Below are 18,590 nucleotides of genomic sequence, written 5' to 3' on the forward strand. Positions count from 1 at the left end.
TGTGGTGCCAAAGTGGAGGGGGTGTCCAGTGGAGACCTTCAGACAGTTGAGATTCCCCTTATAATTAGCAGGTAGTCAGTGGAGCCTGTACATCATGTGGGGATTCTGTTCCCTGTTAACAAATCTATTGGTGACCCATGCAACAATCAACTATTTGGAAGTTACAAAATGGTGGTCGACTAATTCTAATATTTCTTATGCATTTTTAGCTGGCAAAAAAAGTTGTATAAAGTTTAATTGTACCAACTCTGATAATTACAGTTTCTCTTCTAATCTTCAAATATCCGTTTGCTTCCAAGTATTTGGAATAACGTGTTAGAGTAACAGCCCCTCCTGTGATGGCATTACTTTTTCTTTTTCTGGTTTGAATACAGTTATATACAAATTTACTTATATTTGTTTGGTAGGTAACTATCACTTGAAGTGATTCGATTTGGAGCATGTATTTCCTGCATTTGCCTAAAGCCCCTTCATGATAGAGCCGTGTGCTTTTGTCTGGAGTCAATGAAAGTTTCTTTGTTCTCTTTACAAGATGATACCACAGGCTTGTTTTATAATTTTCCTGCTCCAGACTTTTAAATTAATTACTAAACTGATATCTTTAACTCTTCTCAGATGAAAGTAAGCCATACCCACCCCTCACTCATTCAATCAGTACGTATTGAGTGTCTGCTTGTATCAGAAACCCAGGGATGGTATCAAAACAAATCTGGTTCATATCTCACTCCTGGGGACACTTAAAATGTATTCATGTAGAGGAGTCATGAACGCCTACATGGTAGAAAGGGAAGTTTTTATACAAGACAGATAGATTATACATCCATGAAATGCAGGTGAGGGAGGAAATTACTTAGCCTAGAGAAAATGGGAGGAAAGAAGAGCTGTGGAAATGGAGGGTAGCTGAGTGCAGAGATGGAAAAAGCCTTATTCATGAGAGGGCATAGGCTAGTCTGATGTGAGTAGAGGGGGATTTTGCTGTTTGTCAGGAAAGGAACTCACAGGGGATACCTGGGAAGGTGAACAGGGACCCAGTCCTAAGAGGTACATAAACATGATGCCAAGACATTTAGCTTTAATCTGAAGCAAATGATAGCCATTGGGACTCTTCTGCTTTGTTTCTTGGTTTCTGAATCAGAACAGTCATATGATTGATTGATCACATATCATGGAAAATCTCTTACAGAGGCCTTTTTCTCTTGTGCATCGTCGTAAGGGGACATTTAGTCCTGCAGCTGGTGGGTTAGATGCTGGATGCTGAATAACCTAGCTAGTTTGTGTGATGACTCAAGCACAAGGATACTAGGTGGCCCTATGATTTGTGTCTCACATACCAGCAGAAAACAAGAAAACTTTCAATGCCATTTCATAATCAGGGTCACTCCAACTGTCCCCAGTCATGAGAGATTCCAGTGCACCCAAGGTAACTGTTTCCCAAGCATGAAACTCATTTCTTCCTGGGTCATAATTTAAATCTTAATCTATTTATATTTATGCCTTGGATTGCTATTTGTGTGCTGAGTTTTAGCTATATAAGGTATAGCAGAAATGCAAAAGGACCCAAACAACCAAAATGCTGCTGAGGATGAAAAGGTTGAAAAGTCATACAGAAATGACATGCCCTGTGTTCTTTTTGTGAGGTCACTTGCTGTGTTGTTGATACACTTACTGGAACTTTCTGTTACCTAGTTTCTCAGCTTAATTGTGGCAGTTTGAATGAGAATGGCCCCATAGGCCATGTATTTGAAGGCTTGGTGCCCAGTTAGTGGAACTGTTTGGGAAGGATTTGGAGGTGTGGTCTTATTGGATGGAGAAGGCATGTCATTGGGGGTGGGCTTTGAGCTTTCAAAAGTCCATGCCATTCCTAGTTATCACTCGCTCTACATCTCATGCCTATGGATCAGGATATAAACTCTCAGCCAGTACTTCAGCACCATATCTGCCTGCTACTGCCATACTTCTCACCATGATGGCCATGGATGCTAACCTCTAAAACTGTAAGCAAGCCCCTAGTAAACTGGTTCTTCTATGAGCTGCCTTGGTCATGGTAATTTTTCATAGCAATAGAAAAGTAACTAAAATGTATGTGCATATACATATACATTCATACATATAATGAAACAAGCTACTAGCATCTAAAAGGTAACTGTTTTGTCTTAGATGTAGCAGACAACTATTAAATCTGAAATGGGAATATTAAAATAATTTTGAAGACATTCTTTGTGAAGAAGCAACCTTGCAGCAAGCTGCAAGAATATATTATAGAGATTCAGCTATATATAATAAGCTATACCTTGACCAACCAAGGAGTCTTTCAGAGGAAGCCATTTATCAAGGAATATTTGGTGTTATTTAGCTTATTAATATATATCAGCTGTCTTCTGCTATGAAATTCTTGTGTGCCCATATACTAGACCATATGGCAAACAGTTAAGCTTCTCTGACCTACTGCTGATCCACTAGGTAACATCCCTACAAAGCCTAGGAGACAGGCAGGTATGCAGATGCATAGCTTTGTTTCTTGTGCAAATGAAGCTCAGACCATCCCTTGCCTTCAGGCCTAGTAGCATAGCAGATCTATTGACTCAGGACAATAGGGCTTTTTGCATAACCAGGTTCAATAAAGACTGGAGTGGAGTTCCTGGTCAGGCAGAGCTGTGTGGCCAGGGAGAAGAGAAGAAGGCAGCTTTTCTCAAAGCCAGGGGAAAGGAACAAGGAAGGAAAGATGGAGGACGAAGGAACAAAGGAGGAAGATGAGGTTGAAAGCACAGGAGCTTAGTTAGGACTATGACAGGGCAGTAGGTACAGAGAGGAGCTGTATGTGAGGATGGAGCTGAAGCTGTATAGATAGAATTTTGTCTTAGAGAAATAAAGTAACAGAGGAAAGAGCATAGTGTGTATAGATTCCTTTCCCTCAGATACTCCCCCCACCCCAGCCGGATGCAGCGTCTTCCCCAGGATCCTGGGAGGGGTTTTCTCAGGGCAAGCCCTTGGGAAAATTTCATTACAACCTCACTATACTGTAATTGATGTTTGAATTCTAAAAGTTATACATAAAAAAGATTCTGTGTAGGGTTATGATGTATATCATAAAACTTGAAAAACAATAGTTGGCATTTCAACAGGGAAATTGCTCTATCCCTTCCACTTTGAAAACTGGTAACTGAACTGGGTACGTTTTAGAGTCTGAAAGTGATCCCCATAGCAGGCTGACCAGTTAATAAGCATTTTCTCTTTCCTTTGCTTATTTTTCCTGCCATGTTTGTATCATCAAGTGTTATTTTCTACTATAACTTTGAGAATTCTATTTTCTGCCACTGTCTGAAACAAGATAAAGTTTCTTCATGTCAGAGATTATTGAATCTTTTATTTCATAGAGACCTGCTAAAATTAAATATCACTTTAAATTTAAATCTGTAACACAGAGGTTAAAAATATCCAAGGGTTTTCATGTTTGAAATTTCAGAGAATCCCAATACATTTTTTAATCTGAAAAGTATTTCAGGTGATTTTGGTCAGAATGATCCTTTCTTTTTAATGATATAATTCACAGTTTACAGTAAGATTAGCAGCCTCAGATGTTGATTAGAACCAGCCAAGAATCTACTTCCTGAAAGTACATATCTTCTTCCAGCATGAATATCACTAAGGCATCTCACTAAATTCCATACAATGACTCACTCATTCATTCAGCACACAATTTTCTGAAATTGAAGATACAATTGTGAATAAGAAAGTTGTGGAATCATCTATAAAATTCTCCAAAACAAAACAAAAAATTTAAAAAAAGACATGGTCCCTGCTGTTGTGAAATTTACTTCCCAGTGGCATATGAATTAAAAACTCATATTCTAAAAAAAAAAAAAACAAAAAAAAAAAAACAAAAAAAAAACTTATATTTTTCAAACTAGCAAGATAAAACAAAAATGAGTCAAATATAGTCATAAATATTAGAAAAAAATCAAAGATGGAGGGGGAGGAGAAAACAGGGAGAATAATAGGGGAAGGAAACACCATTAAAACAGATTTTGAAGATATAAATGTGCTAGTCACATGAAAAGGAGAAGAGGAAAATTCCAGGCAGAGGGAAGTGCCTGGCCACAGTGGAAAGGAAGTAGATTCATCCAAGGAATGAAACCCAAAGATCTGTCTACCATGCAGACAAGCAGCTCAGCAGGCAGCCGTGATAGACAATGAAGATCACACACCACAGGTCCCTGAAGACTCTGAGAGGTGTGTCTCCAGCACACTGGTTGCCAATATAAGAAGTAAGATGTGAACCACCATTTAAGAGAAGCGTTCATCCTGACCAAAATGGATTTAGAGCATGGCACCTAATTCCTGCCATTAGCTCATCTATTCACTCTGCCCCTAAAATAAAGACAGCAAAAAATGAAGGATATTGCTTTGTTTAACCTGACCCTTACTTAGAATATCAGTATGTCTGATAGATAGAAATAGAGATATCAAGGAAGAGAAAAAAAAGGCACGTGTTTGTTTCTTTTGTAAGTCTTTTATGAATATGATAGCTCAGAGACTTAGTGAGAATTTTCAGGAAAATCTAAGCACCATGTCAAGCTCTACAAGCTGTGAGCAGTCTTGATGTCTTGATGGTCAACTCATGTCTTCACAGGCAACACACACACACACACACACACACACACACACACACACACACACACACACACGAGAATCACTATTGCAGAAGTGTGTATGTTGGGGAGTGGGGATGGACACAGATCTTCCAGAAAATAGTTGTTGTTCTTTTTAGTATTTGGAGAACCTGTAGAAAGTAGAGACTTATTATCCCGATTTTCAGGGTTTATGTGGGTTTTGCGGGCACTGTTCTGGTAGCTACTCTTTACTCTCATGGCGTTTGATTACTGTCCCCTGGATCCTCTATTTCACATTTATGTCCTGCATTCCCTTTCCTTCTATTGAGTTCTCCTCCCCTGCTGACGTACAGGAGCCTGTTTCTGAAGCACTATGAGCTTTTCTGACTTTGGAGCCTGTGAGAAATCCTGGCTTTTCATAATCTCTTTCTGTCTGAGACCCTGACCTCCAAGGAGCTGGACCTAGATAAGTATTAAGATGTAGGTTAGAAGAGTGAGCACCCAAGACTTGGATGTACTTCTCTAGGCTTGTTCCCATCTTTTGTGCAAATAGATCTTTTTTAAAAATATTTTTTAATTTCCAATTTCTATTACAGTATTTGTTTGTGGGTAGGGCCATGTATATAGAAATCAGTTCTCTTCTTCCTCCATGAAGGTTTAGGGGCTGAACTCAGCCTGTCACACATCGTGACACATGCTTTTACCTGCTGTGCTGTCTTGGTGACTCTGCAAATAGATTTCTACCCATGTTTGTTTTTGTTGTTGTTGTTGTTGTTTTTTTTAATGGTCTTGTGGGCTAGTGTGTTTTATCTTTAACTGAAGAGAATTAAAATATATGAAACTGGAGATACTCCATGTTAATATGTTAATGCCTGTACCTTTGTAGTGTGAGTCAGCATGTAAGATATCCTTTCTTTTCCCCAGTGAAATCGCTAACAAGAACCAGAATAAGGGAGTCAACAGGGTAGGGGGAGTTTCCATGTATAGGTCATTTCATATGGCTTTGTGAATTGCTACAATAATTTTACCCAATATTTAGGGTTCAGTTCACTCAGTAAGCATTCTTGGTTTCCATTAGAATCTCCAATTAAACACAAGTATATGTCTTCGGGTTATTATGATTAATAGTCAATATAATAAAAAGCAATGGCGTTTTCTAAAAAATATTGATATTTCCTACAAATATGTCTTTAAATAAAATATTAGCAGTTTTAAAGTAGCTTTTCATAGGTTCCTTTTTTCTTCATTTCCATATATTTCTCATTAATCAGTGGACTATATCTCAACATAATTTCTAGATAAAATGTATTTTCTCCTTTTTAAATACTTCGATATTCTCATTTGTTTTTATGGCATGTTACTGCATGTCTCCAGAGGCTCACAGCATTTTTATTTTCAAGTAAATTTATATTAGTTACAGTATCCAGCTGTTTTAGATATAGGATCATTTCCTGTTGGTACTGTTTCCAGGACAATTCTTTTTTTCTCCTCACAAAAATGAAAAATGTAATTTAACAAAGATATCCTATAATTGCCTTCATATCTAGCAAGGTATCTAGCAATCTGAATACCTTATTTTATTTAAAACATCTGTCTACATAATGTCTAGCAATTGTCTAAAGATACATCATCCATGGGAAACACAGCTGCTGCTATTTTTATTTAATTTATAGGGAACCAACAAAAACGTCTCTTTAATATTGTGTCTTCTGCTGTTTTATTACATGCAAGGTATTTTCATAAATGAGAATAGCTTACCTTTTTGGTGCTGGCAATTAGTTTAGTCTCTTTGAAATTGGGTAAAGTCATTGTCCAGTGTTTTAAAGTCACTATGAAAACATTCTGTAGAAAAGCAAGCTTTTGTTACATATGTGTGTGCAATATATATTATATATAATATATTCATATATTAATGTGTGTATTGTGCGCACACATATATGTACACACGTGTCTAGCAATACATCATCATAACAGGGTGGCATGCTGCTTCACTCGTGGAACTAATCTTACACTGGAAGCACATTTTAATTGCTAGCCAATGTATGTTTTCACTTACAATAAAAATGTAAAGCCTTTTGCTTTGAAGTCTTTCTATTGATTATAGCAGTCAACTGATATTTTTTTACTCTTAAGAAAAATGCATAGAGAATTGTAGGAGCTTCCACAAAAGCTCTTTGTCCTGGGAGGATGCTGAGTTTTATAGAGAGAAACCTATTTGTAAATCCTATTTATTGTATATGACCCTCGAAGCCTGATTCATTAAGCAGCATTTAACTTTTACTAGATAGTATCCATTTTGACTTAGCTGACTGCAAAGACACCAGACACCCAGGCTGACAATATGTGCCTAAGGAGAAAGCTTACCTTTTCCAGGGAAATAATCAAAAGCTTCCTTTTTGGAACACTAAGAGTATGAAAGGGAAATAGTTATGGTCCCCTAGTGACACACTGTTATGATTGACAGGAAAAACCAACATGCCTGCCACCTGAGACGTCTTGTTCAGGAACTTTCTGGAGGGTAGTAAATTGGTGTTGGCACAAACACAAAAAAAAAAATAAAATGACTTGATTCAGCACTTTTCAATTCTAAATCCCCAAACACTAAAGAAAGAAGTAAATATTCATCAAATGATCAAAATTTATATTGATTTTTATTCTACATTAGCAGCTCAAAGTTGAGATTCTTGACAGGGTGGATGTCGGCTTGAATGATTCTCTTTGAAATGAGGATATAGGCTCTGAACTGAATGCTACCATGCATTCCTGAACCATAGGCCCTGCTTATTAGAACCCCAGGCGGCTGAATTTTCAGAAGGAAGTATAAAGGCACACTTGTTTGGTTCTGTTTTGATAACTAAATTGTTATTATTAGTATGTAAAGTAATTCTTGTTGTTCCTGTTTCATCCCCCCCCCCCCCCCCCCCCGTCCCCGTTTCAAGACTATTGATCCTATAGAAATTCAAAGGAACTGGAGTACGTGTAGTAGCCACTGACTTCATGGGAGCGTTTGTCAGCGTAACTGGACTGAGGGAGGAGCTACCGGCCCTGCAGGCGGAGAGAGCTCTGATTGTATCTTCACGATATACATTTTTAATCTTTAGTTTTTGGCAGAGAATAAACGCTAGCTTTCTGTAGGTGAGTGTGGAGGGTAGGAATTAGGCGACGGCTGTAGAATGTAAACACAGATTGATGCATCTGTCTCCATGCAGAGATTTGCTAAGGGAACAGTAATGGAGAAACATTGAAAATTCTAATCATCTCCTCCAGTCCACACCTTGTAATCACACTTCCCCCACTGCAGCTCATGACATAAAATGCTGAATTTTTAATGAGTTTAACCACTTGCATTACAAAAAGGAGAGAGGATGGTGCATGAAGGTTCTACAAAAGCAATGGTGTATCACTTTTGTGTTTTGTCTGTTAGGTGGAGGTGGTTTTTCTGTTGCATTAATAAGCATCCCATATGTCATTAAAACAGAGAAGGAAGACATTTTTCTTTATACACAAATGCAGAAGAAATGAAAATAGTGTTAATGTTTATTTCCCCACTTTGTTTGAATGTTACCATTTAACAAGTCTCATTAAAAGGACGACTTTAAAATTAAATTTCCTAAATATTATAGTGAATGGTTTTAATGATTTGCAAACAAGTCAATAAAATAGAAATGATCACTTAAAAATCTAAAACATTACTGCTATGTCTCTTAAATAAAGACATAAGAACTATCACTAACCCTCTCTAATGCTAGGTTTTCTGGAATGACAATATAATCATATTGTTATATACTTAATATAAAAAGACTGCTATGTGCAATAATATTCACTGAAAAAAACAATATTCAAATAGCTAAACATTCCTAATTATTACTTTTTTTTCAACATTTTATTTATTCTGTGTTCCTGCATGTATGTGTGCAGTGGTTGGATGATGGCAGCTTTCAGGAGTTCAGTCTCTCCTTCCATCCTGTGGGTCCCAGCATTGAACTCCAGGCATCAAGCTTGGGCAGGTGCCCATTGAACCATCCCTCTGGCTCTCTTGTTAATATATGTGTGTGTGTGTGTGTGTGTGTGTGTGTGTGTATGTATATGTATACACACACACATATATATATACATATATTATAAGTTAAAAAAGAACATTCTAAAAAATGTACTAATTGTTTCCTTGGCACATTTTTTAAGGATTTTATTAGTCTTATCCTTGAATGAGTGCTGAGTGTTTCTCATGAACCATAATTTTTCTGATTGTAGACGATATACTCCCTGAGGATACAAACCTATTTTGTGCAATGTCTTATATATAAAAGACATTCAAGATCTAGCTGTTGAAATTTGTTGAAGACATTCAACATTGTTCCAAAGAAATATCTCCTCCTGTGATCCTCCTCTTACTCTGGGAAGGAAAGTTTGGTATCCTACTCAGGTGTGCGTGTTTGAAGCCATGCATGTAGCCAAAATTTAACCATTTTTTTTTTTCTTTTGACCATTAAGTTCAGGCAAGGCTCTTTAAGGAGAAGCCCTGTGACTTCTTCTGCTTTCTTTACCATTTTCCCCTTGAGCCCTCGAGGACAACTTTCTCTGTGCTTGCACATCTTTTTATAGACTGAAGGATGAATTGTAGTTTAAAACTTGGCTGTTGTGTATAACCCTTAAAACCCGACAAGGACTTTTAATAATCATCAACTCTCTTAAATTTTAGTTCTCTGATAAGAAACTGAGTAGGGGCCCTAAGTAATTACTTTGATAAAGTATAAAAAAAAGTCTTTTGTGTTAAGCAAGCTTCTGTAAACCTATACTATCTTTAGGTTTTTTACGTCCATAAAAAAAGTTGTGACATACTTTAACTTTTTAGTTTTGTCCTAATCTCTTTTGTTTTATTTTGGAATAATCATTTTACTCAGGACAAAATCTCCATAAAATTTTTCCCTTTTCTTTAGATGAGAAAACTTGTTTGCTTTTTTAAAACCAAATATATATATATGTATATATATACATATATATATATATATATATGTATATATGTATTTCCTGTTTCATGGTTCTTATCTGATTTGGTTCCTTAAAAAATAGAAAGCATTTTATTTTATTTTTTTATTTTATTTTATAATTTAATTTAATTCTACATATCAGCCAAGTTTTCCTTTGTTCCTCCCCACCCCCGGGTGGGCTGGGGGGAAGCCATTTTATTTTTAATAAGACAATATATTTCAGAAAGTATTGGAAGCACATACAAAATATATTAACAGTTTTGGGATATTTTTTAAAATCAATAAACTTAAATTAAGCATTTTGTAGATAATCGAATCCTATTATAGCAGGCACTTAGAAACCATTTTTGTTTTTTTTTTTGCGGGGGAGGAGTGGAGTTTTCGTTTTTTGGTTTTTGTTTTTGTTTTGAGACAGGGTTTTTCTGTGTTACCCTGGCTTTCCTAGAATTAGCTCTGTAGACCAAGCTGGCCTTGAACCCAGATATCTGCCTACCTTTGCCTCCCAAATGCTCCCAAGGATTAAAGGTGTGCGCCAACACTGCCTGACCCAGAAATTGCTTTTGTAATAAAGGGTCTTCAACAATGCTTCAGAGAAATCCCAGATAAGGCCTAAAGAAGTCAACAATTAAGGATAGGACAGAGGTACAATCCCCCAGTGTCACTCTCAGCAGCCTAAATAATTTCTCTAAAGTTTTAGGGACCCCATTAATCATGGTGGCACACACCTTTAATCTGAGTATTGAGGAGGCACAGAGATAGGCAGATCTCCATGAGTTTGACGCAAGCTTAGTTTACACAGTGAGTTCCAGCCAGGCCAGGAAGGGCTACATATTGAGACTTTGTCTCAAAAGGAAACTTTTAGGAAATCTCAACTCAGAACCAACTGGGATTCCTGGCTCTGGTGCAGAAAAGAAGTTCGAGACTAGCCAATATGAAGCAGAGGTTGTGTAGTAAAGATATTTTAATCTACATTTAAGGATGCAGGTTAAGAGAGAAGCATTCAGAAGTACGACACATCAGAAAACATGGTTATAGGCTTTTCTAAGAGAGAGTTGCCAAGATTAAGTTAAACAGCTTCAAGAAGTTTAACCCACCAAAAGATGCTGAGGCATGAAATGAGTGTGGGAGAACACAATGCAATCCATAGCATGTTAGGGTTTACTAGAGGTATTAGTTACTAGAATATCATTGGCCCCCATGGTCTGGGATGCTGTGCTTCCAACCCAGTAAAATCTGATGATTCCCTTCTCACTGGGTGTACTAGTCAGGGTTCTCTAGTAACAGAACTTATAGAATGAATCCCCCCTCTTTCCTTGTAGGCTATAGTCCAGCTAATCCCAAAATGGCTGGCTATGAATGAAAAGCCCAAGAATCCAGTAGTTGCTCAGTCCAAGAGGCTGGATGTCTCAGCTGGGCTTCTGAATATGCTGGAATCCTAAAGAAGTAGGGTCTACTACCAGTGAAAGAATGGACTTGCTAGCAAGGTGAGGGTGAGCAAGCAAAGAGCAAAAGCTTTTTTCTTCCATGTCCTTATATAGATTTGCAACAGAGGGTGTAACCCAGATTAGAGGTGTGACTTCCCACTTCGAGACCCAGATTAAAGGCCTTATCTTTCTACATCAAGATCTGGATTAGAAGTGGATCTTCAAATTAAGAAGAAAAAAAAATCCCTCACCGGTGTGCCTTCTATTTGGGGGGTTCTTAGTTCCAGATGTAGTAAAGTTGACAACCAAGAATAGTCATCACACTGATCTCCTCTCAAAGTGGCAGGAACTATGCAAGCATATTTAGGCTATCCATAAGTTGACAATCTCATTCCGGTAGAAAGATAGACAGAAGAGGATCAAGGCCTTTACATAAATAATAATGGCTTTGTTGGATCTTTTATGCTCAGAACAGTGTTTGACTTCCCTAACCTGCATCCTCTACATTGTGCACTTTATGTACCCTTTCCCTTAACCTCTTTGTTCAAATGCCCTAAAGCTCCAGTCACCATTCTTTGAGTGTACTGTGTCCTTTCATGACTTTTGGCCCTTAAACAAATCAATCATCCTGCCTCTAGAGATAGCATCACCTACCAAAGTCATACTTACCACCTCAGTTCTGGCTCAGACACCACTTTTGTCAACCCTTTCTGACTATTCCCTGCCTTCAGGTGATTGTTTTATTTCTGATGACGATGCCACTTGGCATAACTGTAGTGGTTGGCACATCTTTTACATTCCATGCTGTACTCCCTTAGAAGTAAAGAATGTATTTTATCTTCCTTATACCCACATCAGCTGGTAGTCCCTGAGATATAATAAAGTCTCAGCAAATGTGTGAGTGGTAAATGGATGGATGGACAATACATTTATTAAGCAATGACTTGTTTAATGCTTGCCTTGGTCCAGACTCTGACAAGGTGCTCAGAATGCAAAATGTTCAAGGAAACAGACATGGCTACTCCTAATATTTGGAATCCAAAGACAAATCAGAAACTACATCAAACATAAGAAATTTACATTTGCATGTGCTGTGTATGACACTTACCTGGTCCTGAAATAGAAACATAGTGGATCTATTTCAGCAATGCCACTGAGAAAGGACTCTCTGAGAAATAGCATGTCAGGTGTAAGCTGGAAGACAAAACATTACTAGAAGAATGTTCCAGAAAAATGAAATAATATATGGGAAAAATCCACAGGACAAGAAATGATTGCTTAAAAATTTGGAATGCTTAAAGAATTAAAGAAGGTAAAGATAATTAAAGAAGGCAAGAGCATGGCAATTAAGAGGGAGACTATTAGAGGTCTAGCCTAGGCAAGAAATTGTTAGCCAATGGGAGAAGCTTGTTTCTTGGGTCTGAGTGCAGGAGTAAGTCAGCTTGTGTCTTATAATGACTACTCTTGCCAATGTAACTGAAAATAATTAGAGGATAGGAATGACTGAGAGGAGATATATGCAAGTAAGAGGTAACAGGGTCTTGAACGAGGCTGTAGCAATGCCAACTGGGAGAAACTGGAGATGCACTGTGGAGGATGAATCTGTATCCTAAGGAGTGGCTTATGGGAAAGGAAAAAAAAAAGTCAAGATGACTCCTTAGCTTCTGGCTATTTGTTTAACAAGGAAGGACCAAGTATGAGAAGAATTGGAGGATTTGGAGAGTTTGAGAATGCAGTTACCTTTTAAACATCAGGGCCTAAAATAATCAAAGTCAGGTGATTGGTGTAAAGTGTAAAGCTCAGAGGAGAGTGGCTGGAGGCACCACTATATAGATGACACTTAAGGCAATGATAAAGGGTATGAAGAAAAAAGCCCCGCCCAAGCTCTGGCACATCAGTGATCTTAGCTGTGATAGAAGATCAGCTGGGGAACAGTCCATAAAATGAATTTAGGATGTTGGAGAAAAAAAAAGGTGGAACTACTCAGGATTTATTGCAACCCATGCTAACACCTAGACTGGAGGGAGAAGTGGTTCTTTTCCTCTACTTGTAGGTGGAATTTTCTGTCCTGCCAGCCCACTCCCAAATAACCACACAGAGACTTATTCATTATAAATGTTTGGCCAATATCTTAGGCTTGTTACTAACTCACTCTTTCAACTTAAATTAACCCATACTCTTATCCACCCTCTACCATGTGGTGGTACCTTTTTTCAGCCTGACATGTTCATCTCCTGATTGCTCTGTGTCAGCTGGCGACTCCACACTTCTTCCTGGTGTTCTCTCTCAGTTTTGCTCTTCTGCCTAATTTCTTTCTGCCTGACTATGGGCCGCTCAGCTCTCTATTAACAATGAGAGCAACACATCATCACAGTGTACAAAAGGATTGTCCTACAGCATCTTCTATGGCATGTCCCAGGGCATTCTCATTTCATTCTAATTACATTTTTTTTTACATCTAAATAAGTGTTTAAATCTCTATATTCCTATAAGAATGAAGATCTTCCTCTGATTATTCCACTAGTACCTCTGTCTCAGTTCATTTTTTCCATCTGTTCAGTATGACTGCAACCTGGAAATCAAGAGGCACACCCACCACTGAAGTCTCATTCTTGCTAGTTAATAAAAAATTCCAAATCTTGTTTTTTATCTTTAATATTTATCAGGCTAAGTTTCCACATGAAAAATATAGTGACATTTTAAAGTAACCACAATTACTCTAGATGATAACTAAAACTCATTTATTCAGAGAAATAGTGGCACTGTTTTTAAGAATGATATTTTCTTCCAATCTCTCTCCTTTAAGTTTACATTTGGACTAAAATATAGCATCAGAAAAATTTTAAGAGAATCTACAAGGAGGTTTAGAATGGCAAAGCCACTTAATCTTAGCAAAGGGAACTGTTTAGTTCTATTTCATAAGGAAATTTAGGAATGAATTACTAAAAACAGAGGTAGAAATGAAGATGGACAGGAAGGGCCTGGGTTGTCTATTCACCTGTTCATTAGTGAAGAGAACTTTCCATGCAAGAAAGAAATTAGTAGGTGACTAGTTATATTTTGAGTTCTTCTCTGGACTCTTCCACACACCCCTATTGGTTAGAGACATTTTATTTGTACACATCCCCACTGAGGTTGAATGCTGACTATTTTTCTGGGTGGTGATATGTCCCTATTCTGCCTTTTTTATGAACCTTTTATGAACAGAGGCACACACTTGTGAGATCACTGGCCAGAATGAACCATGGTCCAACACATTACTTCATAGAGTTAAAATGGACAGAAGCTTCTACAAGAATGTCCCCAGTGACCTAGATGTGTTATTCTAATGGGCTTTTCCACAGAGCACCCAGTCCAGAGCAACATCCTCATTGTCCCCCTAGATTTCTGGTGGAGGAGAGGTTGTAGCATTTGGGCAAACTGTTCTTAAACTCGCTGACTATTGTTTAATGTCTCTGTTATCTTACTGGTCACATAAGAATTTGACATAAACTTTTTAAAAAGATTTATTTGTTTGTGTGTGTGTGTGTGTGTGTGTGTGTGCTTGCTTATGTGTGTGTATGGGGTGTGCATAAGCCTGTGTGTGCAAAGGGCAGCAGAGGGTGTTAGATCCCTCAGAGGTGGAGTCCAGGTTTGTAGGATTCTGGGCTTGTTCTGAGGGTCTGGGATCCAAGCTCTTACCCTGACGACCATGAAGTAAGCACTTGAAAGCACTCAGGCATGTTTACAGCCCCTGTATGCTTTTTACATTTTTTCTAATCATTGATTAGTTTTATTCTTTAAAATCTATTCTTATACCAGTGGCTGTTCTTTCAAGTCCCATGACTTCATAAACCTCTTAGCATTCATCCATACACACCACTGCATACTTACTTCCTCTTCCACATCTTTAATAGAAATGCAAAGCGATGCTAGATTTAACATTTTCTGAGTGACTCCCCACCAGTCACACCTCTTCCTGCAACTACACATATTATATGTGGTTTCTTTTATTTTTTTTTAAATTTGTGATGCTTGGAATCGAATTCAAGGTTTCATCCATGCTGGGTAAGGGCTCTAACCACTGAGCAACATCCCCAGTCACTGACATAATTTTTTCTTTAATTTTTGAGATTATAAAATAAGTACAACATTTCTCCATTTCCTTCCCTTCCTCTAAACCTTCCCATGAGCTATATCCATAGAGTCTCACCAACAGGACAACTTAACCATGAGCTAAATAAGGACAACAATAGATGTGCCAGAGTAGGTGGGGGAAAGCCCAGGAGATCTCAACCCTACACAAAGCAGTGCAGGCAACTAAGGTAAGCTGAAGTGGGAGAAACAGTCCTCCCCAGGGAAGAGCATACCAATTGGTTATCCAATACCAATGGTCATCCCTGATAGCATACATACACGTGACATTATAACAGGCCGAGCAGGTTATATTTAAGAATATACACATATATACATATGTACATACATACATACCTATATACACATACTTTCTGAAACTTTAATACATAACTATAGTAATCTACATATTATTTCTTTAAATTCTCTGTGGAAATTTAGAGCATTCATAATGACTGCTTATGAAAAGCCAAACTATAGGATTTCTAATGGTCAGGCCCTTTAAGTAATCTCTACTTTGTGACTCTCCTCTTTTTTCCATAGCTGAGTCTTATCAAAGGTGAGACCAGGGGAAGGCCTTCATTGCTCTGACTGCTAAAGGTAGTAGGTTATGTCTGGCTTACATTTAGTCCTGGTGACTACCCAGCAGCTGGATAGAACTAGTTTTCTAAGGAAAGACACTATGAAATAGCAGTTTAAAGATGGTCAGAAACGTTAATGGAGGGGTTTGATTTTGTGAAGCATACTAAAAGGAAAGTAAGAGTCCCTGGATCCACCATGCACGAGAACCCACCATTGCTTCCTCTCCTCCCTGAGGGGACTTCATTCTCAGTCTCAGCTGGTGTCCTAGAGAACCCAAAGCCACAGGGATTGTGACAGTGGCAATAAATAAAACATCTACCTGGTGCATTTCCATGCAAAAAGTAGTTCAGCGTGTTGGGTGGTGGTGGCGCACGCCTTTAATCCTAGCACTTGGGAGGCAGAGGCAGGCGGATCTCTGTGAGTTCGAGGCCAGCCTGGGCTACAGAGTGAGTTCCAGGAAGGCGCAAAGCTACACAGAGAAACCCTGTCTTGAAAAAATGAACATCAACAACAAAAAAAGTAGTTCAGTGTTCTTTGGCCTCTGATGGATTAAAAAAAAAAATCTAAAAATTAAAAATAAAAAAAAGAAAGAAAAGAAAAAAACCCAGCATGTTGAAACTATTTTTCCTTTGCAGCAAATCCCCAAGTATTTATGATTCAACAATTTGAGCCTGTGTGTAAAAGTCATTACATAGTGGTTCTCAACCTGTGGGTCACGACTCCCTTGAGGATCGAATTACCCTTTCCCTGGGGTCGCCTAAGACCATGGGAAAACACAATTTAAATTACAATTTGTAACAGTAGCAAAATTACAGTTGTGAAGCAGCAATGAAAATAATTTTATGGTTGGGGGTCACCACAACATGAGGAACTGTATTAAAGGGTCGCAGCATTAGGAAGGTTGAGAACCGATGCACTATAATACCCATGATTAAAAATCATTAAGACAATAGTACAGAGAATAAAAAATGCAATAAATGAAGTATATTACCATTATTAACTATGTACTAGAATTAATAGTAGGCGTTTTACTTCTCCCCAGCGAAGAAAATAAAAAAGTATTCAGAAGATATATATATATATATATACATATATATATATGTATATATATATATATATATATATATATTATATATATATATATATATGAAATATCCCAGTGTATGAATTGAGTGGAAACGTCTTTTAAAATGCTACATATGCAACAGCGTGAGGAAGAGTAGTATTAAGGAATTTCACAGAATTTTTATGTAAAGTCGTCTTATGCCATGTTATGATCTCAGGGACACTTTGTAATATTTACCAAGTCTTCTGAGAGTTCATTTATTCAGGTCATATTTTAAGGAAGAGCTTATAAGATTCGGATCTATAATGTCATTCTGTAACATGCCCAACTGATCCCATTAAATCCAGCCCTACCCAGGCAGTATAATGATGTGAACAATCCCTTTCTTTCCGGTGTTAACCCGTCCTTGAAATGCAGTCCTTCTGGATTAAGAGAACGGTTCTTCTTGCCTCTCTCTCCAGGCCGAGGTTCAGCTCTGCTACCTGGAGGCACAAAGGGATGCTGTGGAGCAGATGTCTCTCAAGCTGTACAGCGAGCAGTATACCAGCGGGAGCAAGAGGAAAGAGGAGTTCGCTGACATGTCCAAAGTGCAGTCCGTGGGAAGCAACGGGTAAGGACGAGCCTTTTGGTTGTTTTCTTCTCACGAACCTACTTTTACAGCGATGCCCAGTATCGGGTGCTGTGCAGGCATTTCCTTCCTAGTCAGCAGACAAGGAAAGGCTCACTGGAGTGCTGGAGTCGAGGACAGTGGGTTTTATCAGCCGCTACCATCTCAGTCAAAACTTCTGAACTTCGTTACTGTCTAAGTAAAAGACAGCCTGGTGTTTCTCAGGAGTGTTTTCGAGCCTATATTTTATTGATAATGTTGGTCTTTCTCCTTCATAGATTGTTTTCAAAATTTATATCCCCTCCCTTCGACCTCACTGTCTAGGTTAAGGTTTGTTTATCGAACTTCTAAATACTAGAACTTCACTGGACATGCGGAAGGACACAGAATAGAGATACAGTCATGGTTTAGAAAACCATGGTTTAGCCACTTAGATTCACACAAAGTCAGCGGGAACTGGAAACTAGTTCTGGACTTTTTCTTTTTTTAACATTTGAGACAGGGTCACATGTAATCCAGACTGGACTTAAGCTCACTTTGTAGCTGTGGCTGACCTTGAACGCCTGACTCTACTGCCTCTACATCCTATGTGCTGAGCTGACAAATGTGAACCACCATGCCTGTAAAAACCAACACCTGAGCTGTTTACAGTCAGTGAATGGTGGCAAGAGCACCCGCGCCCCATGAGATGTACGGTTCCATGTAGATAGGACCAGCTGCCCACAGTCTTCAGTAACTGTTATGTCTTTAGGTATTTCTAAATGTCTCAAAGCTGTACAAACATTGCCCAATGTATTGCTATACTTCTATTTTCTAACTCAATTCTAATATTTATTGGAAGATCATTAAAGAGTAAAAGAGATGAAGTTAAATAATTTCATAGTTTTCATAGCTCAGTAATAATCATCCTTAATAAAATGTAAGTGGGTCACCTTTTCACTTTTACACTTGGGCTAGGCAACCAGAGATAGACACTGTTCACCAACGTTATATTACATGTTTATAGTGTTATGTAAACCTGTGGAGATAACTCTATCCAGAAAATTCCTTGAAGACAGCATAAAAGAAGCCTTTTTTTTGTACTTGGGTGCATCTATCATTTTTTTTTCTTTTTGGTCTTTTTTTGGGACAGGGTCTCACTGTGTACCTCTGGCTGTCTTGGAACTCTCTATGTAGACCAGGCTGGCCTCAAAATCCAGA

General features: G+C 38.1%; 1 protein-coding gene across 1 annotated transcript in view; it reads left to right on the forward strand.

The window, feature by feature from the left end:
- Akap6 (A-kinase anchoring protein 6) overlaps positions 1 to 18,590 on the forward strand; it is a 304,232-nt gene that overhangs the window by 155,250 nt on the left and 130,392 nt on the right. The window contains exon 8 of the mRNA XM_059279296.1: positions 17,245 to 17,393. Coding sequence (XP_059135279.1) covers positions 17,245 to 17,393 — 149 coding nt within the window. The remainder of the gene's footprint in view (positions 1 to 17,244; positions 17,394 to 18,590) is intronic.

This window comes from Peromyscus eremicus, chromosome 14 (genome assembly GCF_949786415.1).
Source record: "Peromyscus eremicus chromosome 14, PerEre_H2_v1, whole genome shotgun sequence".
NCBI lineage: Eukaryota > Metazoa > Chordata > Mammalia > Rodentia > Cricetidae > Peromyscus > Peromyscus eremicus.